Genomic DNA, 24,462 nt, shown 5'->3' with positions numbered 1-24,462 from the left:
ACATGTAGGAATCCTCAAGTTCTCTCAAACATTCTAATACTTTTAACAACATTGGTCAACTTCTCTTACTTTTCAACTTGAAATCAAAGGCCTATGAATATGGTGAACTTATCTGCATTTCAAAGTAATATATCCACCTAGAACAGGAAAAAAAAAGATCTAATCCAGGGAAACTTGGAACACAGTACTTGAACTATATATCTTTAGCTTAAAACAAAAAAGCAAAGAAACAAACAAATTTAAAAAACCTGCAAACAAATTGTAATCTCCATTTAGTAAGTTTGCTGTTTACAGTGATATGAAGGTAGCAATTCTGAAATTATACTGTGTATATTGTAAAGCTGAGAAATATATTGATTATTGTGGGAAACAGTTCTCACTGTGGAAAAAGGATGATACAAATATGGAAAGGAGGAAGACAAGGAGGGATCCTGTGTTTTGGGGTTGGATTAGAGATATCAGTATGAACTTATGATTTGAATATGTATGTCTATATACATGTGTATATTATATATATTCATATTTACTTTCTCTCTTCTCTGATAGGGCCTAGAAGAAGTGACACAGCAATAACAATGAGCACTCATACCATACAGATCTTGGTCTCTAAATACTATTCCTCAGTAAAAACTCTTTAGAAATATGGATGATCCAGGAGTGGGGCAAGAGGGAAAAAAGATGATCCTGAAATACCTTGCTGTACCAGAAAGTAAAGAAGTGTTCACAGTATGATGGGGGATATGTGCAAGAGCAACTGCTTATGGGTGAACCTGAACAATGGAACACTCTGAAACTGTTTGCAAAAAATTATGAATTGGTACATTGTTCTGGGGAAAAAGTCCCTAGCTTTCAATGGGCTATTGAAATTGGCCATTGGGCATTACCTTCCTTGTTGATGATTTAATTCTAAAGAAATGGCTCCCAGGTCCTTGAGGAAAAATTCCTCATTTGTGAAACTGGCAAGAAACTTATTTTAAAAGACTTACATATATTTGAAAAGGAGAGTGAAAGAAATTCTGAAAGAAAAGGGAGGGGTGGGACTTCCCTGGCGGTCCAGTGGTTAAGACTCCGCACTTCCACTGCAGGAGGCATGGGTTTGATCCCTGGTCGGGGAACTAAGATCCCACAAGCTGCCCCACAGCCAAAAAAAAAAAAAAAAAAAAAAGCGAAAAGAAAGGGGTGAATGCGGGGAGAGGAGGAGTTTCTTCCCTTATTTTTCAACAGGGAGAATAAGCCTCTTAATTTGCATTTGTTCCTACACAGTTTATAAGTAGATAGGGAAATCAGATAGTATATCAGTTTCTAAACAAATATATTTATTTTATAATTCACATAAGTGGTATAATTAAGTAAATTGCTCCTAGTTTTCTCAGTCACCTAAATACCTGGAAGGATTGACTATTTATTAATTGCCTATTATATGTGGGACAAAGTAAGTTGAGATACAAAGATGAATAAGGCAGATCCTGTGTTCCAGAGTTTTTATTCACCCTGGGAGATAGACATAGAATCAGAACTTTTAGAGAAAAACCAAGGCCTAGGAAGGTTAAGTCATTTAACCCAGGTCACAGCGAGTTAATGGAAAAAAGTGCATCCTTAATGACTCAGGTCTTTAGATGCTGGTTCAGCACTCTCTGAACTTAACATAATACTTCTAATGATATGCTAATGAGGTGCCAGTAATTTTTTTCTTAACTTTTTAAAAAATTTATTTTATTTATTTTTTATTTTTGGCTGCATTGGGTCTTTGTTGTTGCTGCGCGCAGGCTTTCTCGTTGTGCTGAGTGGGGGCTACTCTCTGTTGCGGTGCGTGGGCTTCTCACTGCGTTGGCTTCTCTTGTTGCGGAGCACGGGCTCTACGCATGTGCGCTTCAGCAGTTGTGGCTCGCGGGCTCTAGAGTGCAGGCTCAGTCATTGTGGCACACAGGCTTAGTTGCTCGATGGCACGTGGGATCTTCCCGGACCAGGGCTTGAACCCGTGTCCTCTGCATTGGCAGGCGGATTCTTAACCACTGCACCACCAGGGAAGTCCTGGTAGTTCTATATTTAGTTTTTCAAGGAACCGCCATATTGTTCTCCATAGTGGCTGTATCAATTTACATTTCCACCAACAGTGCAGTTTTAGTAAGGTTTGTAATAGTTTCCTCTGATGTTGTCTCCGGGCTGATAAGGGTCTAAAGTGTTATCTAGTGATTAGCTTCTGTCTTTCCTGGTAGAGGTAGAAGAGGGGACACTTTTATAAATTAATGGCAAATAGGGGGAGGGCAGAGAGCTTTTGTATAGGCATACCTTGTTTTATTGTGCTTCACTTTATTGCATTTCACAGATACTGTGATTTTTACAAATTAAAGGTTTGTGGCAACCCTGCATTGAACAAGTCTATGAGCACCATTTTTCCAACAGCATTTGCTCACTTAGTGTCCCTGCGTCACATTTTGGTAATTCTCACAACATTTCAAACTATTTCATTATTACTATATTGTTACTATATTATGGATACCTGCGATCAGTGATCTTTGATGTTACTATTGCAAAAATATTACGACTTGCTGAAGGCTCAGATGATGGTTAGCAGTATTTGGCAATAAAGTATTTTTAAATTAAGGTATGTAATTTTTTTAGATATGTTATTAATAGCACACTTAATAGACTATAGTATAATGCAAACATACTTTTAAATGCACTGGGAAACCAAAAAAATTATGTGACTCACTTAATTTTGATGTTTGCTTTATTGTGGTGATCTGGAAGCAAACCTGCAGTGTCTCCAAGGTATGCCTGTATCTGTTTCTCTCAATTGCCTTCAGTTCAAGAAAGCTTATATACCTTTTAGACAAAGAAGCAATAAATTTGTGAAGAAATTACACGACAAAAGGGGTTTGGGCTAGGGGCAGTAAGTTGTAGGAAAGAGACTAGGAGATATAGGGAAGATAAGGATTGTTTCAGTAAGTTTGTTTCTACAAACCCATTTGAATGTTGATTACCAGTGTCAGGTGACAATGATGTTCTTTTATTGCTGGTTCAGGGAGGGCACATTTCTCATGGGAAATTTGATGGCCTGTTTTTAGGTGGAAACATCTGCATCTGTTGTTTCCAGAGTACCTTTAGCTCAAAATAGTCAGTATGCCAAAGTGGCATATTTTGGGGTGGCATGTCTTGAAATCCTTCCTGCCAAAGTGGCATGTTTTGGGGGTGACATATTCTGCTACCCTTTTGTACCTGAGTCCTTTTGACATGACCCTAGTAGTCTTTTAAAAATATATATTATTTTACCTTTTATTATTGAAATTTCCAAACATATACAGTAGTAGAGAGGCAAGTCTATGGACTCCCACTACCCCGACATCCAGTTTCAATAATTATCAATATATTGCCAGTCTTGTTTCATCAATACCTACACTTCTTATCCTTGTTGATTCTCATTAGCATTACTTTTAGAGCTTTCTTGAGGCATAATTCACCCATTGGAAGTGTGCAATTCAACGATTTTAGTAAATTTATAGAGTTGTGCCACCATCACCACAATCCAATGTTAGACATTTCCATCACCCCAAAATGTTGCCTCTCAGCTGTTTGCAGTCAATCCTTCTTCCACTCCTATATCCAGGCAACCACTGACCTGATCTATCAGTTTAGTTACTTTAGAGCTGTTGATTTGCCTGCTGCTGCCCAATAGAAGTCTTGGGATTTCTCTTAACAGTCATCCTAAGTATTCTTTTCACATTTTTCTTTCTTTGTTGAATCTCTCACTTCCTAGATCCCATATCTTCCTCTTTCTTGGTTTATGCCCTCATACAGAGGAGCACCTTTTTCAACATATTCCTGAGAAAGGGTATATAGGGGAGGAAAAATAATTTTCCTCTATCCTTCTGAGTCCTTGGCTGAGAGCCCTGTAATAAAAGATTAACAAGAGAAAAACAAACATGTTAATTAACATGTATACTTCAGGTATACATGGGAGATACCCAGGGAAAAAATTGAGTCACTCCACAAGTGTGGGTAATTTTTCATCTATTGTGCTATGAACTCTCAGGGAACCCTCTCAATTTTCTTGGAATTTTTTTTTATTATTTATTTATTTATTTATTTTTGGCTGTGTTGGGTCTTCGTCGCTGTGCGTGGGCTTTCTCTAGTTGCGGTGAGCAGGGGCTACTCTTCGTTGTGGTGTGTGGGCTTCTCATTGCGGTTTCTCTTGTTGCGGAGCACGGGCTCTAGGCACACAGGCTTCAGTAGCTGTGGCTCGCGGGATCTAGAGCACAGGCTCAGTAGTTGTGGCGCACGGGCTTAGTTGCTCTGTGGCATGTGGGATCTTCCTGGACCAGGGCTCGAACCCGTGTCCCCTGCATTGGCAGGCGGATTCCCAACCACTGTGCCACCAGGGAAGTGCCTCTTCTTGGAAATTTAAAAATATTATTTATTTGGAAATGTATTCTGTCCCATTTTCATAGTTCACTTGTTCTGAAACTTCTGCTGTTGAGTTTGAGTTCCCCAAGGAGCAAACATTCAAATCCTGGACAAAAATTCAAATTGAAATACATTTTTAAAAGGTTTAAACTTCCTTTGGAGATCTACCCATGTCAGTAAAGAAATATCTACTCCCTTTTAAAACACTTGTTAGAAGTAGAATTTACAAAAGTGCACAAATCTTAAATGTACCGTTGATTTTTTTTCTCTTTTGTATCTACCAGAGTAACCACAACCCAGGGGAAGATAATGAAACATTTCCATCTCCCTAGGAGGTTCCCTTAGGCCCTTTGCAGGCAATACCCCCCAAAAGCAACCACTAGTCTGACTTTGTCATTATTTTGGCTTGTTTATGAACTTGACGTAAATGTACTGTTAATTTTTATGTACTCTTCTACTCCCCTCTTCACAGTGCCTAAAGACTATTCTATACCTTACATACTTTATTTCATTCCCATGTCAATGAAAATAATAATCTATAATAAGAACAGAAAAGAGTTTTATTTGAGCCAAACTAAGGACTAGCCTGGAAGCCAGCTTCCCAGATTACTCTGAGAAGCTGCTCCAGAGAAGCATGGTTTCCGGCACAGTTTTATATCTTGTCAGAACAAAGAACATTAAACAAGACAAGGTTACATTCCTTCAAGGTTTTAAAAAACACACACACAGATCAGCAAGTACACAGCAAGCCAGCATGGCCTTGGCACCTGTAAAGGAAGTCTTATCATCAAAGGAGTATTAGCATTAGCATCCCAGGAAGAGAGACATTTAATCTTTATATTTAACATGGACATTCTTTACTTATGGTCAGTGTGCTCTTTTAATAATTAGAGCAGATATACAATTTATGTCTGATAGGCCATAAACAGGCTATTTTAGTTAGCATTAAATTCAAGTTAACTCATGTATAAGCCAAGAATGACTTTCATATACGTCAATACGTGAAAATTTATTTTATCACCCATCTTAACATTTATATCCAATATTTATATTAAGAAAACTGCAAGGGACTTCCCTGGTGGCGCAGTGGTTAAGAATCCGCCTGCCAATGCAGGGGACACGGGTTCGAGCCCTGGTTCAGGAAGATCCCACATGCCGCTGGAGCAACTAAGCCTGTGCACCACAAGTACTGAGCCTGCTCTCTAGAGCCCACGAGCCACAGCTACTGAAGCCCGCGCGCCTAGAGCCCGTGCTCCGCAACGAGAGAGACCATCGTAATGAGAAGCCCGCGCACAGCAACGAAGAGTAGCCCCGCTCGCCACAATTAGAGAAAGCCCGCACACAGCAACGCGGACCCAACGCTGCCAAAAATTAAAAAAAAAAAAAAAGAATGCTGCCAGGGCTATGCTTGTTACACTTGGGTGTGAATTTCCACAGGCCAGAGGTCTAAAAAGGGAATTGCTGGGTCAGAAGGGGCGAATCTGCTTTTCATTCCTATCTGATCTTTTCGCCTGTTGAGGCACTAGGAGGCAGGAGGATCCCACAGCCCTACAGGCTCCCTAGCTTCTCCCGCATGGCGGAATCTTCTGTCTCGCTATCCCACCACTCGTCGTCTCCGGACCTCCCATCACAGCGATCTCTCGCCTCGACTCTAAAGGCCATTTCTGCTCGGATTCCCCAGCGGGAGTTGACCGGATAGGGACGCCCGCGTTTCCGGTGCCGAGGGGGCGGGGCCTGCGTCGCAAGCCGGCGCCGTCGCAGGCTGGTGACGCAGTGCGCCGCGTGCTCCCCCCACGTGTGCTGCTTCTCTCAGGGTGTCCGCGGAGAAGCGGCGGTTGTTTTCTCTGGGGGCGTAGTTGGTGGCAGCTCCGGCGCGGGGACCTCAGCGGCTTGGGGGCTCTGAGCGCGAAGCAGGGAGCGTCGGTGGCCGTCTGGGGCTGAGGGCCCGCGGTCATGGAGCACCTCTTGCTGGAGGTGGCGGCCGCGCCTCTGCGGTTAATCGCTGCCAAGAACGAGAAGAGCCGCAGCGAGCTGGGCAGGTTCTTGGTCAAGCAGGTAAGAGAAGGAGCGAGAGGGAAAGCGCCCGGCCGCCCCCGCCACCCCCTGGCGCGTGCCCCATGGCCCTGCGCGGAGACGCAGGGGACAGGAAAGCGGCGTCTTGTCACTCTGGCCCGCTCCCCAGGGCTGGCCCGTGGCGGAGGCGTCCTCGCGCCTTTGAGGAGCCAGGAAGGAGCCTTTTGTTTTTCTCGGGGGGAGAGCCTTGCCTTCCCCTCTCCACCGACTTACCCCCTTGCAGCGCCTTGACTGCGAGCGGCAGACGTGGCCTTCGGAGGGAAATGTGGGTGGTTTTTCTGTAACTGAGGTTGCGTGTCTGCCCTTTTGACATGTGTATTATCTAAGTGTGCCGAGTCCAACTACCCCTGTTAGCTTGGGTGAATGTTTCTTGTCTGCCCAGTCCCAACTTTTCGGCCCACTGACGAGCATTGATTGTGTTCCTGCTCTGCCTAGCACACAGTGTGGCACTTTGAGGAGACATAAATTCGTTAAGGTCTCTGCCCACAGGGAATTTAGCGTCTATCTTTAGAGACTGTTCATAAACACAGAAAACAACTGATGGACAAAGCGAGACATTGAGTGCATAATTTCTAAGCCATGGAATTATGAATTGGTTTTCAGGGAAATGGGTGCTCTGGCCTTTTAAGAGCGATCTCTCGTTTACCACCAGCTGTCTTGAGTTTTTTCATTTGGCATTTTAACTTTGTGTTTTGTGCTCCCCCCCCCCCAATATCTGTTAGCTTCTTTTTTAAAATTAATTTATTTATTTTTGGCTGCGTTGGGTCTTCGTTGCTGTGCGTGGGCTTTCTCTAGTTGCGGCGAGCGGGGGATATTCTTCGTTGCGGTGCGCGAGCTTCTTATTGTGGTGGCTTCTCGTTGCGGAGCACGGGCTCTAGGCACACGGGCTTAAGTAGTTGTGGCACGTGGGCTCAGTAGTTATGGCTCGCGGGCTCCAGAGCTCAGGCTCAGTAGTTGTGGCGCACGGGCTTAGTTGCTCCGCGGCATGTGGGATCTTCCTGGACCAGGGCTCAAACCCGTGTCCCTTGCATTGGCAGGCGGATTCTTAACCACTGCGCCACCAGGGAAGTCCTGTTAGCTTCTTGAGAGTAGAAAAAAATTTTTTTCGAATTCCAGTATGTAGACCGTATATATTCTATTGCTTAGGAAACAACAGCGGTATTTTGTGTCTGGAGTAGCTGGGAACTAACATGAGAGGCATTTCTGTTTGGTGACAACAAGTGAACGTGTATAGCAAAGGGGAGGGAGCAGTGGAAGATATGCCTGGGGTTATCTGGCTTGTGATTCCCCCAGGGAAGGGAATCACTGACATAAATGGAGAGGTCTAGGAAAGAAAACAGATTTTTGGTGGGCTGGACTAAGGAAAGAGATGATCAGTTTATATGAGCTGAGCTTGTGGTGACAGACTCATGAATTACGTATTGTGGCTAGAAGTATTTTTCTGTAAGTGGGCTTGCATTTTAGAAGAGAGGTTCTGAAGCTGGGGCTCATGGACCGTGGACAATAGGGGATTTATTTATGATTCTCCACTGTAATTGGATATAAAATTGGTGCTTATGTATTGGGAGTAAAATGAGAAAAATGGTTTGTAGCCGTTTTTAAGAGAATCTGATATTTTGAAGTGTGAACCACTCAGGTAGATTCTGAGACTATATAATAGTGCTAAGGAACTTAAAAGCTACTTGAAAGTTTAGTTGAATTAAGGAGATTGGGACACCTGTGCTTCCCCTTTCTTTGTCTCACATTCTCTCTCTGATTGTATCCAATCTGAGAGATGTTTTTCAGGTTTGTTCCTTTCCATTTTCAGTAATAGTTTCAAGCCTTTCGCTCAGAGAAGAGTTGATTGTGTTGTCATTCTATTTTTCTCCTATTTTGGGAAGCAAAATAATTTTTACTGGAAAGCAAAGGCTTTTTTTTTTTTTCCCCAAGCCGCGCAGCTTGTGGAATCTTAGTTCTCCAGCCGGGGATTGAACCCAGGCCCTCTGCAGTGAAAGCACGGGGTCCTAACCACTCTACAGCCAGGGAAGTCCCAGCAAAGTTTTTGAAACATTACTTCTCATGGAGTTTGGGATCTGAAGTAAGAATTTTTTAGGATTGTGCTTCCTTTTTTTTTTCTTTATCTCAGCTGGTGACACCAGTGTCTCTCTATCCAGTCCCTTTTCACTCCTTTTCTGTCACATATAGCCAAGTCCTCCTGATTTTCCTTACTCAGTATTGGATCTGTTCCTTTTGCTTCCTCCCTACTATCGCTACCATCCTACAGTTCTGACTCTTAATTGCACCGTGGGGGTGTTCTTTCCACCACCACCAGGCAAGTCTCAGACACCAGCTGGTGTCCTATAGTTAACTCAATTCTCACACTGTTTATCTGCAGAAAGCATCATATTCTTCAGGGTAAAGGCTCAGCCCTGAAAGACTTCTCCCACCCTCAACATACACACCGGTTGTCACCTGTGCTTCTGATCAACTGGCTGTAAATTGGAGGTTCCAATGACCTCTTCCTTGGGTTTGATTAATTTGCTAGAGTGGCTCACAGAACTCAGAGAAATGTTTTACTTATTAGGACAACCAACCCTGAAGCTCTCTGAACCATGTTCTTTTGGGTTTTTATGGAGGCTTCCATAAAGCTTACATTGGCACAGTTGATTAAATCTCTCGCGGTTGGTGATTGAACTCTCCATCTTTAGCCCCTCTGCCCTCCTGGGAGGGCACGGAACTGAAAGTTCCAATACTCTAATCACATGATTGGTTCTCCTGGCAACCAGCTCCCATCTTAGCGGCTTTCCACAATTCACTGCATTAACATAACAAGACACCTTTATCTCTCTCTCTCTCTCATCACAGGAAGTTCCAGGGGTTTTAGGAACTCGGCCAGGAATAGGGTCGAAGACCCGATTTGTATTTCTTATAAATCACAGAGTCACACCTTACCTCTTTGATCACTGTTTATGTTGAGGAAGAGCAGAGTGCTTAAGAGCATGCCTGGGTACTGGGGCTGAAGTACGGCTGAAGATCAAATCCATTCTCTCTCTTTTTCTTGTTTTGTTTTGTTTTTTGGCCGCTCGGTTTGCGGGACCTTAGTTCCCTGACCAGGGATCGAACCTGCACTGCCTGCAGTGGAAGTTTGGAGTCTTAACCACTGGACTGCCAGGGAAGTCCCTCTGTTCTCTTATTTAACTGCCTTTGGGTCCTCCCACAAGTTGCTCAACTCTCCTGAGTCTCAGTTTCTTGATGTGATATGTATTACATATGGTAGCCGCTAAATAATTACAGAGAGTAGTTAAAAGCAGGGACTCTGGAGCCAGATTCTGTGACGTGGATTCCTGTTTCTGCTCCTAGCTTTGTGACCTTACCCCTTTTTTATTTTTCAGTTTCCTTATCTGTAAAATGGGGATAATTTTACCTACTTATGTGTTGCTATGAGGATTAGATGCGTAGAATATAGTAAGTGTTGTCTATAAAACGGGTTGCTGTTATTATTGCTATAAATAAGACTGTTGTGAGATCTAGATAATGCATTTGAGGAGTTTACCACAGTGCCTGACCCATAGTAAGTAATCAATACATATGAGCTATAATTAGAATTTTTTAAAGACAGCTTTGGCATGTAATTCACATACCATATAATTCATCCATTTAAGTGTACAGTTCAGTGGTTTTTGCTCTGTTCACGCATATATGCAGCTGTCACCACAGTCCATTTTGGAACACTTGTTACTTCAAAAAGAAACCCCTGTTCCCTTTAGCTATTATCTCCCATCCGTATTCTGGTCACTTAATATAAATTATCATTAATAAGACAAATCTGAATCTATTGCCATTCTGCCTAAGAGCTCCCCACTGTCTCCAGAATCAAAATCCAAGCTTTCTAAAATGGTATATGAAATATTGCTTTTTTTAAAAATTTTTAAAGAAACTATTTTCTGTCCATCATATTTCCATTTTCTTTTTGAAATTTTTTTTTTCTTACCCTGTCTGGTTCTCAACTGGGGGCAATTTTGCTTTCTAGAGCAAATCTAGAGATGTTTTTTGGTTGTCACAACTTGTGATGGGGGTGTGCTATAGGCATCTAGAGTGTAGAGGCCAGGGATGCTGCTGAACACCTTCTAGTGCACAGGGTAGCCTTCACAACAAGGAAATTATCCAGCCCCAAATGTCAGTAGTGCAAAATTAAGAAAGAAACCCTAAATATATGTATACCTAATAACAGAATGTCAAAATGCATGAATCAAAAAGTGACAGAAAAGGAAAAATAGAGAAACTCAAAATTATAATTGGTGACTTTTAACACTCTAGCCTTGGTCACTGATAGTACAAATACAGAAGATCAGTAAGGATATAGAAGACTTGAACACCATCAACAAACCTGACCTAACTGGCATTTATAGAATGCTGTGTCCAGTAATTGCAGAATACATACTCTGCACATCTGGAACGTTCACCAAGATAGATCATAAGATGGGCCATTAAACAAGTCTCAACAAATTTAGGAGAATTGAAATCATACAAGGCATATTCAGTTACCCCAATGAGATTAAATTAACAGGGAAAACCCTCAAAATGATGCTGGGAAAAATCCCTAAATGTTAGAGATTAAATAAGAAAATTAAAAGAAACTGATGGCTAAAGAAGAAATCACTGGGAGAATCAGAAAATATTTTAAACTGTATGATAGCTTAAACAATTTGTGGGTTGCAGGCAACAACAATTAGAAGGAAATTCATAACATTTAGAGGGAAATTTATAACATTAAGTTCTTATATTTGGAAAAAATGGTTTGAAATTAGTGATATTTCTTAAGCTTCCACCTTAGGAAATTAGGAAAAGAAGAGCAAATTAAACGCAAAATAAATAGAAGGAAGAAAATAATAAAGGTAACAGTGGAAACGAATGAAATAGAAAATGGACAAACAATATAGCAAACCAGAAGTTGATTCTTTGAAAAGATTGACCAAGAATAAAAGGGAAAAATCCAAACTATTAGGAATGAAAGAAGGCCACCATTACAGAGTTTGAAAAGAATAAAAAAAAAGTAACTAATATGAAAAATTTTATGCCAATAAATTAGACAATTTAGATGAAGGAGCATTCATAGAATATAAATTACCAAAGTTCACTCAAGAAATAGACAAAAACAAGATAGGAATAGAGCAAAAGTTCCTCAAGCTGATATAGAGGATCTACAAACACCATCATAGTTAATAAAGGAGCAACCCGATTTAAAAACGGGTAAAAGATTTGAATAAATACGTCACAAAAGAAGATAAATGAATGGCTATTAAATACTTCATACCATATACCACTCCACCTCCACTAGAATGGCTAAAATTAAGACCGATAATACTATGTGTTGGTGAAGTTATGTAGCAGCTGAAGCGCTCAGATGTTGCTGGTGGGGATGTGAAATGGTGCAGATACTCTGGAAGACAACTTCTGTTAAACATTGAAAAATTTCTTAAAATTTATTTATTTGTTATATTTATTTATTTTTGGTTGCATTGGGTCTTTGTTGCTGTGTGCGGGCTTTCTCTAGTTGCGGCGAGCGGGAGCTACTCTTCCTTGTGGTGCACGGGCTTCTCATTGAGGCGGCTTCTCTTCTAGGCGTGCGGGCTTCAGTAGTTGTGGCATGTGGGCTCAGTAGTTGTGGCTCGCGAGCTCTAAAGGGCAGGCTCAGTAGTTGTGGTGCATGGGCTTAGTTGCTCCATGGCATGCGGGATATTCCCAGACAAGGGCTTGAAATTGTGTCCCCTGCATTGGCAGGAGGATTCTTAACCACTGTGCCACCAGGGAAGCCCTAAAATTTTTTTTTTAAGTTAAAAATAGAAGTTTAGGGAATTCCCTGGTGGTCCAGTGGTTAGGACTCTGTGCTTTCACTGCCGAGGGCCTGAGTTGATCGCTTATTGGGTAACTAGGATCCTGCAAGCCATGCGGCGGGATGGCCAAAGTGTATTATCAAGTTGAGCATACAGTTATTGTGTGACCCAGCAATCTCACTCTTTGGTAATAAAAAGATTAAGAGTAACGAAAATATGGGTGGTGGAGAAATTGGGAATTTGGGATTAACAGATACACACTACTATATATAAAATAGATAAATAACAAGGACCTACCCTATAGCACAGAGAACTATATTCAATATGTTGTAATAAACCTATAGTGGAAAAGAATCTGAAAAAGAATATATACATATGTATGTATATATATATATGTATAACTGAGCCACTTTGCTGTACACTTGAAACATTGTAAATCAACTGTACTTCGCTAAAAAAAAAAAAAATAGTAATGAAGGATTTCCCTGGTGGTTCAGTGGTTAAGACTCCGTGCTTCCACTGGAGGGGCCTCGGGTTAGATCCCTGGTCAAGGAACTAAGATCCCACACGCTGTGCAGCGTGGCCAAAAACCAAAAAAAGACAGGAATGAACATATGTCCATCAGTCTCTTGTACATGAATGTTGATGGTAGCTTTATTGATGCTAGCTGAAAACAGTGCAAATATCTATTAACATGTGAAAGGATAAACAAGTTGTGGTATGCTCATATGGTGAAACACTAGTAAGTAATAAAATGGAATAAATTATTAACACTACCTACAAGTACAACTTTGGAACTTTGGAAAAAATTATTATATTTTTGAATATGGTATTTAGGTTGTGCCCAAGCTGTACTCTTATAGATAACCATTTAGTGTCAAAGTCTTTAGGCTATAAATTCATAGCCTTGGGCTTGCTGGGTCAGAGGGTATACGCCTCAGGCAATTTAAAACCACTCTCACATTGCCCAGCAGCAAGGGTTGTGCGGACTTGCATACACACAAGCAATATGAGACCTTTTACATACTTTTCAGTTTTTCTTTTTATACTTATGGACATACTGAGCCCAGGCATTAGAATTCTGTGGTTTATTTCATCTTGCATATCAAAGTGTGGCTGTCTGCTTTGGATCTATCTTGTTTATTAATTAAAATCTGAAGCCTTCATGGGGATATATCATCATTCATTTCCAGGAACTGATTTCTTTATTCTTTCCTCAAGAGAGTTGGCAGTTTTGCATAGTAACTGCACTTTATTTTTTTCTCATTTAATTCCTGTTTTCCTCCAAGACAAAGGTGTTGGGGGAAACACTGGATTCCCTGGAAACTGTTATGACTCTGAAACAGATTACTTTTCAAGGAAGCTGAAGCTATCTAGCATTTTACATGGAATCCTGGTGTCAGTCCTTTTACCTCAAACCCCAGTGGACTGAAACTTATTTGTGACAGCATTTACATTCAATTAACTAATCCTCTATTGCCAAAAAAACCCCACCATGTTTTATAAGATAAACTCAGTTGTGAAGTCTGGCAATTGGATAGTTTGATTTTAAGCCAGGACTCTGTTCTTCTGTAGCAGTAGAAATGAAAATCATTTACGTAGAAATTTTGTTTTGCCTTTCTCTCAGGTGTGGACACCTCAAGATCGCCAGTGTATCTTGAGTACCTTAGCACAGTTACTTCTGGATAAGGACTGTACTGTGCTGGTTGGCCGCCAGCTGCGCCCTCTCCTTTTGGATTTGCTGGAAAGGAATGCTGAAGCCATTAAAGCTGGGGGCCAAGTCAACCATGACTTACACGAAAGGCTCTGTGTGTCGATGAGCAGACTCATTGGTAACCATCCTGACGTCCTCCCGTGAGTAACAGTTTTATTCTTCACATTTCTCCTTGAGGTGGTAGAACCTACTCTCTCCTGGGAAGTAAGGAGGAGTCTGAGCTGAGATGAAGAGAAAAGGGGAAATTCAGAAAGGGGAGGGAGGAGTGGTACTATTTTATAAAAATAATCACAGCAGAAGCCATTTATCCAGCTCAGTTTAGTGACCATTTACTAGGTTTTAAGTCTTGACCATCAAGACAGGTCTGGAAAATTTAACCAAGATATCTCCCTGCCCTCAAGGATTCTGTCACCTGGCAAGACATGCATATAAGGCAGATCTAAATGAGTTTTAGCTGAGGCTCTTACAGCATCCATTTCAGATGGGTGAGATTCCTGCTTGCTGGAACAGCTGAAGTGAGTGGGTTACAAGAGCTCTAGTGTCCCTTCCAATTTTCTGTAAATCTATCTACATCCAAAATGTGATAAGAAGTTGTATAAGAACTGGATTCTAATGCATTTTTCTTTTGACCTGCTCTCTTTCCAACTTGGGCTGCTTCACCCCTCAGGCAACCTCGTGGTCCCCCACTCCCACGAGGTCACCCCAAAAATGCTGAACTTAGTGCGGACGCCCAGTCGGCATAGCACCCTGCAGCCCGGAACTCCTGGCCCGAGCCATCCTCCTGCCTTAGCCTCCTGAGTAGCTGGGGCTATAGGCATGTGCCACTGCACCAGGCTTTCTCAAAATGATAGGTTTGTGTGGAATAGTCAAAAGAGGCAGCTAAATGAGTGTCAGGGGTTTTTCAATTAAGAAGATAAAGGACTTTAACTCTAAACATGAATAATGTTCTGTGTACTTAAAGGAGCATCTTTTTAAAACAATTAATTAATTAATTGATTTTGGCCGTGTTGGGTCTTCATCGCTGCGCGCAGGCTTTCTCTAGTTGCAGCGAGCTGGGACTACTCTTCGTTGTGGTGCGTGGGTTTCTCATCCTGGTGGCTTCTCTTGTTGCGGAGCATAGACTCTAGGCACGCGGGCTTCAGTAGTTGTGGCATGTGGGCTCTAGAGCACAGGCTCAGTAGTTGGTGGTGCTCGGGCTTAGTTGCTCCGCAGCACGTGGGATCTTCCTGGACCAGGGCTTGAACTCGTGTCGCCTGCGCTGACAGGCTGATTCTTAACCACTGCACCACCAGGGAAGTCCTAATTAATTTTTTTATTGGAGTATAGTTGGTTAACAATGTTGTGTTAGTTTCTGCTGTACAGCAAAGTGAATCAGCCATGCATATACATATATCCACTCTCTTCCAGACTCCATTCCCATATAGGTCATTACAGAGGGCCGAATAGAGTTCCCTGTACTATATAGTAGGTTCTTTTTATTTTTTTACCCCATAAACTTATTTATTTATTTTGGCTGCGTTGGGTCTTTGTTGCTGTGCGCAGGCTTTCTCTAGTTGTGGTGAGCGGGGGCTACTCTTTGTTGCGGTGCACAGGCTTCTCACTGTGGTGGCTTCTCTTGTTGCAGAGCACGAGCTCTAGGCACACGGGCTTCAGTAGTTGTGGCACATGGGCTCAGTAGTTCTGGCTCATGGACTCTAGAGTGCAGGGTCAGTAGTTGTGGTGCACGGGCTTAGTTGCTCTGTGGCATGTGGGATCTTCCCGGGCCAGGGCTCAAACCCGTGTCCCCTGCATTGACAAGCAGATTCTTAACCACTGCGCCACCAGGGAAGCCCTACAGTAGGTTCTTAACAGTTATCTTTTATATACAGTAGTGTGTATATGTCAATCCCAGTCACCCAGTTTATCTCCCCCTTTAACCCCTTGATAATCATAAGTTTGTTTTCTACATCTGTGACTCAATTTCTGTTTTGTAAATAGGTTCATTTGTACCATTTTTTTAGATTCCACATTTAAGCGATATCATATGATATTTTGTCTTTCTCTGTCTGACTACTTCACTCAGTAGGGCATCTCTTATTATTAGTCTTCGTCAACACAATAAGTACACTTTGGCTTTCCTGGAAGTATAATCTCTAGTCTGGTCCTTGGATGAGGTAATAAGAAATGAAGGCTTGGGGAAACCATAATTTGTGTGAGCTTTTCTAAAAGAGTAGCAAAAAAAAAAAAAATGAGCCCAGTTTGATGGGACTAAAACATACAGCGAAGTTAAAGATCACCATCGTACGAGGTACCAGGAGCTTATCCTCTGGGTTGATTGAGGATCTGGCTTGTGGCCTCACTGGGAGCTTTAATCAGTTAGGTGTGCTTGACTGTGGTACGGTTTCACAGGGTGTGCTGACTGTCCTGCGCTCACTCTGTAGGACTGACGCGTGAGTGACTTCAGCCCCACTTCTCTTAAGCCTTAGTGGTAGAGTGCTCTAGGGCTGTGCTTGAGAATCATTAAAATGATGGGTTGGCTACATCTGCTTTGTCATCAGCTTCAGATTTGATGTTCATATTCAATGAATGTGAGGCACACTCCTACTTTTTCTTTTCTTTTTGCCAAGGCAGTATATTTTACTTATGTTCCCACCTTGTTCCAGAAATGATATAATGCAGCTACAAAGGTGCCCCTGATGGAGTAACTTAAAAACAAGGAAAAAAAAAAAAAAGCACCATGTGTAAGTGTGTGTAAATGATGAGTCAATGCATGATATGAAATGAACTATGTAGGTAGTGATGTGGAATGGGATTTCGATTTTTAGTTTTAAGAAATGTAGCTGATTAGTTCGGCTCGTGCTCTAAATTTCCTGTTTGGGAATTTACCTAATGTATTAGGAGTATACCTAATATATTTAGATAGGATGCAGTCATTTATTCAGGAGGTAAGTATGAGTCCTCCCTTTAAGCGCTGGGCCACATCGTGGGGGTGAGAAAGTCAAATGTAATGAGTTTCTGTATTTGCAAACAATAGGATACAATACATTAATAGAGGTGTGAGTCAAATACTTAAGGGAAGCAAGTAAATCATTAAACTAAGAAAAAGGAGTGTGTTATCCTCTTGGAAATTAGAGAAGGTTTCGTACTGTGCAGATTGTGGAGGAAGAATGAACAGATGAGAGATGAGATGGGGATGAAAATCTAGAAAAGAGAGACTGGAGAGGAGGAACCCAGTCAGGCTGCCTCGGATCCTAAAGATATTCATTTTCGGGTCCACACCTCTTTCTGAGGCCAGGGTGCGTACCTAGTTGGAGTTTCCATCAGGTATCTCAGTAGTAACAAGGTATTTCTTTTTATTCCCTTGCTTACGCTAGTTGTTCATTACTGGTCCCGCTTTCCCTAAGCTTTTTTGAGATATAATTTACCTATAATACTGTGTACGTTTAAGGTGTACAGTGTGGCGATTTGATACACGTATTGTGAAACGTTTACTATATTAACATTAGTCAACACTTCCTTCACCTCACATAATTACCATTCTGTTGTTGTTATTTGTTCGTTACTGTTTGTACATCTGCAGTCCTTGAATGCATTTTTTACTCTTTGGCAGATTCTTTAGCAGGACTCTGTGAGAACGCTCCTGGTCTGTTGATGCTTTCTCTATTCTGATATACTAGTTTAGGTTTCAAAGTGCTGTTTTTGAAAAATCATCTAGTTCTGTTCCTAACTTTCCATTCTTGTGTTCCCGAATTTCTTCAGCTGTAGCTTTGTAGATGGTTTCAGATGGTTAATACTACATTATGTGTTGATTTTTTTTTTCCCCTTAGTGTTCTCTCAGGAGTGTAACCTTACTTTTAAGTTCTGATTGTACTTTACTCTTATATTTTGCATCTTTTAGTTCTTTGCTCTTTTAGTTTGCTCTCCCTTTCTTGTTTCTCCCCTCTCCCTGGTCCTTGCGAGTCCCTTTAACACATTGTCCTTTCAACCATGGCACGCAAATCTTGTGGAAACTGCCTTTCATTAATGATGAGGACTACAACAACTACTCTCGCATTTTATTGGCATTGTCTGCAACCCTCAGAGGTTAGGTGTTATTCCCATTTTCCAGATGAGGAGACTGAGGCTCAGAGATGCTAAGTAACTTGCCCAAAGTCCCTTTGCTAGAAAGTGGGAGAGCTGGAATTCAGTCCTAGGTTAGCTGCTTCCAAAGCCCATGCTCTTTTTTCTACTTTGTGGTGCTGCCCACTCATCCTGTTTGAGCCGTTCATATATTTGTTGACTGATTTACACAGAACTTGATCTGAACAGCATGTTATAGCTAAAGATTATATTTATACTCTCAGGAAGGAAAGAATACAGCAGTCCCCCTTTATCTGTGGTTTTGTTTCCCGTGGTTGCAGTTACCTGAAGTCAATCATACCCAAAAAAATTAAATGGAAAATTCCAGAAATAAACAGTTCATAAGTTTTAAGTTGCATGCTGTTCTGAGTAGTATAATGAAATCTTGTGCTGTCCTGCCCGGGATGAGTCATCTCTTCCTCTAGCATATCCATGCTGTATTTGCTACCTACCCACTAGTCACTTAGTAACCATCTGTGTTGTGGTATTAAAGTGCTTGTGTTCAAGTAACCTTTATTTTACTTAATAATGGCCCCAAAGCACAGGAGTACTGTTGCTGACAATTTGGATATTCTGTGCCTGATTTATAAATTAAACTTTATCATAAGCATGTATGTATAGGAAAAAAGTGTCTATAGAGTTCAGTACTATCCGTGGTGACGGGCTTCCACTCCGGGTCTTGGAACCCATCCCCCGTGGATAAGGGGGGACTATGGTAATCACCTAAGTTCCTTTGGGTTGTACTGGGTTAATTTCTTGGCTTCAATTTCGCATTTGCTGTCAGTTTGTCCTGGACATGTGGATCCACATCAGTGCTATGTCTTTCATCGGGAAGAGCAATAATAGGTGGGCCTATTAATGGTCTTTTGTGAACAATAGCAGGTGGAATGCTTTGGTAGAGCACGCTTCATGTGTAAAGTGCTGTATATATATGTACAATCATGCTGAAATCAGGCTGGCATAGAGTGGAATGAGGGACCAAAAGTAGTTATGCTTTTATAAACCTCTGCTTCAAAACTGTGTCCAGGAATGTTGTAAGGGTAAAACACATTTAATTTTAGACGTTTTTCCCCCTTCAAGAATTATTTTACTTATTCTGGCGGCATTCTACTGAGGAAAAGAACATCCTCTTTTAATTACAAAAGCAATATGTTCAGGTAACACTCAATAATACAGAATCGTAAAAAGCAAAAGGTCCTCTCCACCCTGAAATCCTACTCTCCAGAGATAACTGCTATGTTTGGTATGTTTCCTCCCAAATTCCTTTTCTTTTTCTTACTCTCGCACCCATCTGAGAGTGTGCATACTGATATATTTATGTGCACACATTTAAAAATCAGCTTTATTGAGATGTAGTTTATATACCACATAAGTGTACAATTCAGTGGTTTTTAGTATATTCACAGGTATGTGCTACCATCCCTACAGCAAATTTTAGAACATTTGTGCACATATTTTCAAAATAAAATTTTAATAAAATCTGAACAGACATTTGACTATATACTAATTTTAATAAAAACACAATTTTTAGCTTGCGTCTTGTTTTTAAATTTAGTCACATATGGACATCTTTGCATCAGTAAATAAAGTTGTTTTAAAAGTTGTGTAGTATTTTACCCCTTCTTATCCGTTTGTTGGGCAGTTAGGTTGTTTTTGAATTTTTGATGTATAATGTGACATTGAACATCCTTGGATATGAAAATCTGTGGATCTGCCGTGGGAGTTAGGAGTGTGGATTTTGGAACAGAATGGTGGTATTTTAGTAATAACACATATTTATACAGGCTTTAGAGTATTTAAGTAAGTAGATAAACATTATCTTTTTAATCTTTGTACTGTGACATATTCAGGCACTCTTAGTCCCATTTCAAATCTTTAGAGGGGTTAACTAAGTTAACTAAGTTGTTCTAAGTGTCAGAGCCAGAACTGGACCACAGGTCTTACCTCTAGATGCTGAGTTGCCCAAGTAAGTGGCTGATCCAAGATTAGACGTTTAACTGGATAGTGTTCCTTGTTGCATTTTAGACCTTACAACTCTTTGTTTTATCCCAGGAAAGAGACCATTCTCCATAGACTTCGAATATTCTCCAGGGAAAAATCTGATCATGTTATTCTCTGTCTAAGTATGCTTTACTGGTCCATCATGCTTTACTGGTCCATCCATCACTGCCTGGATCAGAATTTTAGAGCACTTTCTGAAAATGATGGGTCTCTAGAGAAAAGGGTGCTGTAGTCACCTAAGTTCAGGAGAGAATATCAACCCATCCTCCTTTTGTATACTTGCAATGGACCACAGTCTGTTTCCCCTATAGGGAAGCCTTCTACTACACAGGTTTACAGCCATTGCCAGTCCACTTTGTTCATTTCCCCATATCCTCAAAGACCTCTTGGGTCGGATTGATGACTTGGTTACTGCTTATCTCCTACATGTTTGTTGCTGCCCATTGGTTCCACGTGCACTGCCAACACCAGCTGCCCATGAGCTAGTGGACGACCAGCCTCCCACACCACAGCTGCCATGTCTCTCTTCCAAGCCACAGCTGAATCTTTTTTTTTTTTTCCTGGCTGTGCTGCTCGCCATGCAGAATCTCAGTTCCCCAACCAGGGATTGAACCTGTGCCCCCTGCAGTGGTAGTGGGGAGTCCTAACCACTGGACCACCAGGGAAGTCCCCACAGCTAAATCTCCTGAGACCCAGTTGTCCAGTCTCCTTCAGAATATCATGAGCGTTAATGTACAAAGCCTTTATTCCTGTTGGCCTGGCTTGCTCATGGAAGTCCAAGCCTTCCCACCCATCTCCTGAATTCTCATTTTGTATCGTCCCACCCAGCTGACATCCAGGCCTCTTCCCTCACCCAAACCCTTTCCCTGCTTGTGCTCCATAACCTGCACACTCCCTTGTATACTTAGCCTCTTCTCTGTTACTTTTGCTTCCTTGTCTTCACTGATTTATGGTGGTCTTGATACCCTGTTCGTGTTGGTCCTTAACAGGGAAGGGGGTCTTTAATCGAACCGTCCATATCCCTCACAGTCTGCATGTTTAGTGGGTGTCCTCCTTTCTGTTCTGTGAAGTTTTCTGGACTTTCTTGTTGCCATGACACCTGCCATCTTCTGCTTTATTTTCTGCTGCTGCTTTCTTGTGATCACTGATGAACTTCTGAGCTCCTCTTCCTTCTTTGAAGAACTTGACAACCGGCCCATTGTCTTCTTCCCCACCCCAGCTCCTGTGTCCCACTTGGAATATCCATCCAGTGCTGACTCTGTTGTTCCTTGACTAGTTAATCTCCAGTGGACTTCTGTGTTCATTTCACCTACTCTGCTCACTGCAGTGGTCACACCCTGGGTCTAGCTCACATCTGCACCACCACCTTACAAGTCACTGGCTCAAAAACGCTCCGTTCCCAGACTGCCATCTCCTATCCCACTAGTTCATTTAACACACTAGTCATTCTCCTCACTGGGACTGCCAATTCTTTCTTCCTGTTAATCAGCTCTTTCCAGTTTGTACCTTCCTTATGTGGCTTAAAATTCTATTTTTGACCTTATGGTTGCTGTCTTTCTATTAATATCTGCTTTTTTGTCCGTCGGTTCAGTGTTCTTATCTATCGAGAAAACTCCAACTCTTGATGAATCCACTTTCTTCACGTCTGTAGTAGAGCAACTGAATCACACATCTGATTGTGGAGTTGGAAAGCCTGGATTCAGATAGCCTCTTTACACTTAGTAGCTTTGTGACCTTGAGCAAATAAACTAACCACTTCAGTTTCCTTAGCTTTACATTTGGGATAATAATACCTACTGTTGACATACTCCCTGTTCTAGTCCCACTTCAGAGTAGACGGGGTAATGAGAGTACAGAAAGAGCTAAACCAATAGCTTTCATTGTTGACCAATACATAGAGGGCACAGAGGAGTTTGCTTTGATTCCTTTTCCCACTTCCTGGGTTTCCTGCTACTCAACATGCCAAGGAGTACAGTAGAAACAACAAGCATGTGCTTCTATATCATTTACTACCTGAATATACTGAGAATCACCATGTTTGCAGTATACATAAATTCTGTAGAGTATGTTTAAGTTTTTAAAGTTTATTTTCATTCTTAAAAATGCACGTACTGGGCTTCCCTGGTGGCGCAGTGGTTGAGAATCCGCCTGCCGATGCAGGGGACGCGGGTTCATGCCCCGGTCCGGGAAGATCCCACATGCCGCGGAGCGGCTGGACCCGTGAGCCGTGGCTGCTGAGCCTGCGCGTCTGGAGCCTGTGCTCCGCAACGGGAGAGGCCACAACAGTGAGAGGCTTGCATACCGCAAAAAAAATGCACATACTTATTTTTATTATGGTAAAAAAAAATCATAAAATTTGCCATCTTAACTATTTTTAAGTATGCAATTCAGTAGTGTTAAATATATTTGCATTGTTGTAAAACAGGTCTCCAGACGTTTTTCATCTTGCAGTACTGAAATTTTATACTCTCTAAACAATTCCCCTGTGCTCCTTCCCCCCAGCCCCCGGGTAATCACCATTCTGCTTTCCGTATCTGTGAATTTGACTACTTTAGATACCTAATATAGATGAAATCATACAGTATTTATCCTTTTATGGTTGGCTTACTTTACTTAGCGTAATGTCCTGAAGGTTCATATATGCTGTTGAATGTGACAGGATTTACTTCCTTTTTAAGTTTACACAGTATTGCATTGTATGTATATACCGCAGTTTATTCATCTGTCAAAAGACATTTGGGTTGCTTCCACTTCTTGGCTATTGTGAATAGTGCTGTTATGAACATGCGTGTGCAAAAATCTCTTTGAGACCCTGCTTTCAGTTCTTTTGGCTATATACCTAGAAATGGAATTGCTGGGCCATATGGATAAGTGTATCATGTGATTCACTGTATTTCAATCTGTAATTAAATTAGTATGTTTGCTTTGTGGTGAAAAAAGATATGCTAGTTTTATTTTTGTGAATATTTATTTATTTATTTGGTTGTGCCAGGTTTAGTTGCGGCAGGCAGGCTCCTTAGTTGTGGCATGTGAACTCTTAGTTGCAGCATGCCTGTGGGATCTAGTTCCCCGACCAGGGAACAAACCCAGGCCCCTTGCATTGGGAGCACAGAGTCTTATCCACTGAGCCACCAGGGAAGTCCCTATTTATTATTAGTTTTTTAAATAAAATTTATGTATGTATATATGTATTTATTTATGGATGGATGGATGGCTGACTGCATTGGGTCTTTGTTGCTGCACGCAGGCTTTCTCTAGTTGCGGCGAGCAGGGGCTACTCTTCATTATGGTGCGCCGGCTTCTCATTGTGGCAGCTTCTCTTGTTGCGGAGCATGGGCTCTAGGTGCGTGGGCTCAGTAGTTGGTGGCGCATGGGCTTAGGTGCTCCGCGGCATGTGGGATCTTCCTGGACCAGGGCTCGAACCCGTGTCCCCTGCATTGGTGGGTGGATTCTTAGCCACTGTGCCACCAGGGAAGCCCCCTATTTTTTTTTTTTTTAAAGGAACCTCTGTACTGATTTCCATGGAGTCGCACCATGTTATCCTGCCAACAGTGCACAAGGGTTCCAGCTTCTCCACATCCGTACCAACAATTGTTAATTTTGTGTGTGTGTGTGTGTGTTTTTGTTTGTTTGGTTTTGGCCACGCCATGTGGCATGCAGGATCTTAGTTCCCCCACTAAGGATTGAACCCATGCCCCCTGCAGTGGAAGCGTGGAGCCCTAACCACTGAACCGCCAGGGAATTCCCTCATAGTATTCCTTATAGTCTATTTTATTTCTGTGGCATCCGTAATGTCCCCTCTTTCATTTGTGTTGTTTTTTGAACCTTCTGTTTTTTTCTTAGTTAACCTAAGAGTGTATCACTTTTCTTCATCTTTTCAAAAACCAACGCTTAGTTTTGTTGATTTTTTTTCCCTGTTGTTTTTCTAGTCTGTATCTCTGCTCTAATCTTTATTATTTGCTTTCTTTTGTTAGCTTTGGGTTTAGTTTATTCTTTTTTTAGTTACTTGAGGTGTAAAGTTAGGTTGTTAGCTTGAGATCTTCTAAAATATACATGTTTGTAGCTATAAACTTCCCTCTTATCATTGCTCTTGTTGTATCCCATAGGTTTTGGTGTGTTGTATTTTTCTTTTCATTTGTTTCAAGGTCCTTTCTAATTTTCCTTGTGACTTCTTATTTGATCTATTGGTTGTTTAAGAGTGTGTTGTTTAATTTCCACATATTTGAGGATTTTTCAGTTTTCCTTCTGCTGTTGCTTTCTAGTTTCATTCTATTGTAATATTTTGTATTATTATACAAAAGTATTTTGTGTAATTTCATTCCTTTAAAGTTTGTTGAGACTTGTTTTGCATCCTTACAT

General features: G+C 41.5%; 1 protein-coding gene across 1 annotated transcript in view; it reads left to right on the top strand.

Annotated features, from left to right (window-relative positions):
* The first annotated feature begins 6,179 nt into the window (after positions 1-6,179).
* The window catches only part of MDN1 (midasin AAA ATPase 1), a 157,133-nt gene continuing 138,850 nt past the window's right edge, over positions 6,180-24,462 (top strand). Inside the window, exons 1-2 of the mRNA XM_079938869.1 lie at positions 6,180-6,459; positions 13,918-14,144. Coding sequence (XP_079794995.1) covers positions 6,358-6,459; positions 13,918-14,144 — 329 coding nt within the window. The 5' untranslated portion in view covers positions 6,180-6,357. The remainder of the gene's footprint in view (positions 6,460-13,917; positions 14,145-24,462) is intronic.

The sequence above is a fragment of the Stenella coeruleoalba genome (assembly GCF_951394435.1).
Source record: "Stenella coeruleoalba genome assembly, chromosome: 12".
NCBI classification, from domain to species: Eukaryota; Metazoa; Chordata; class Mammalia; order Artiodactyla; family Delphinidae; genus Stenella; species Stenella coeruleoalba.
The sequence above is the reverse complement of the archived record's forward strand: the minus strand, read 5'-3'. Positions and strand labels throughout refer to the sequence as shown.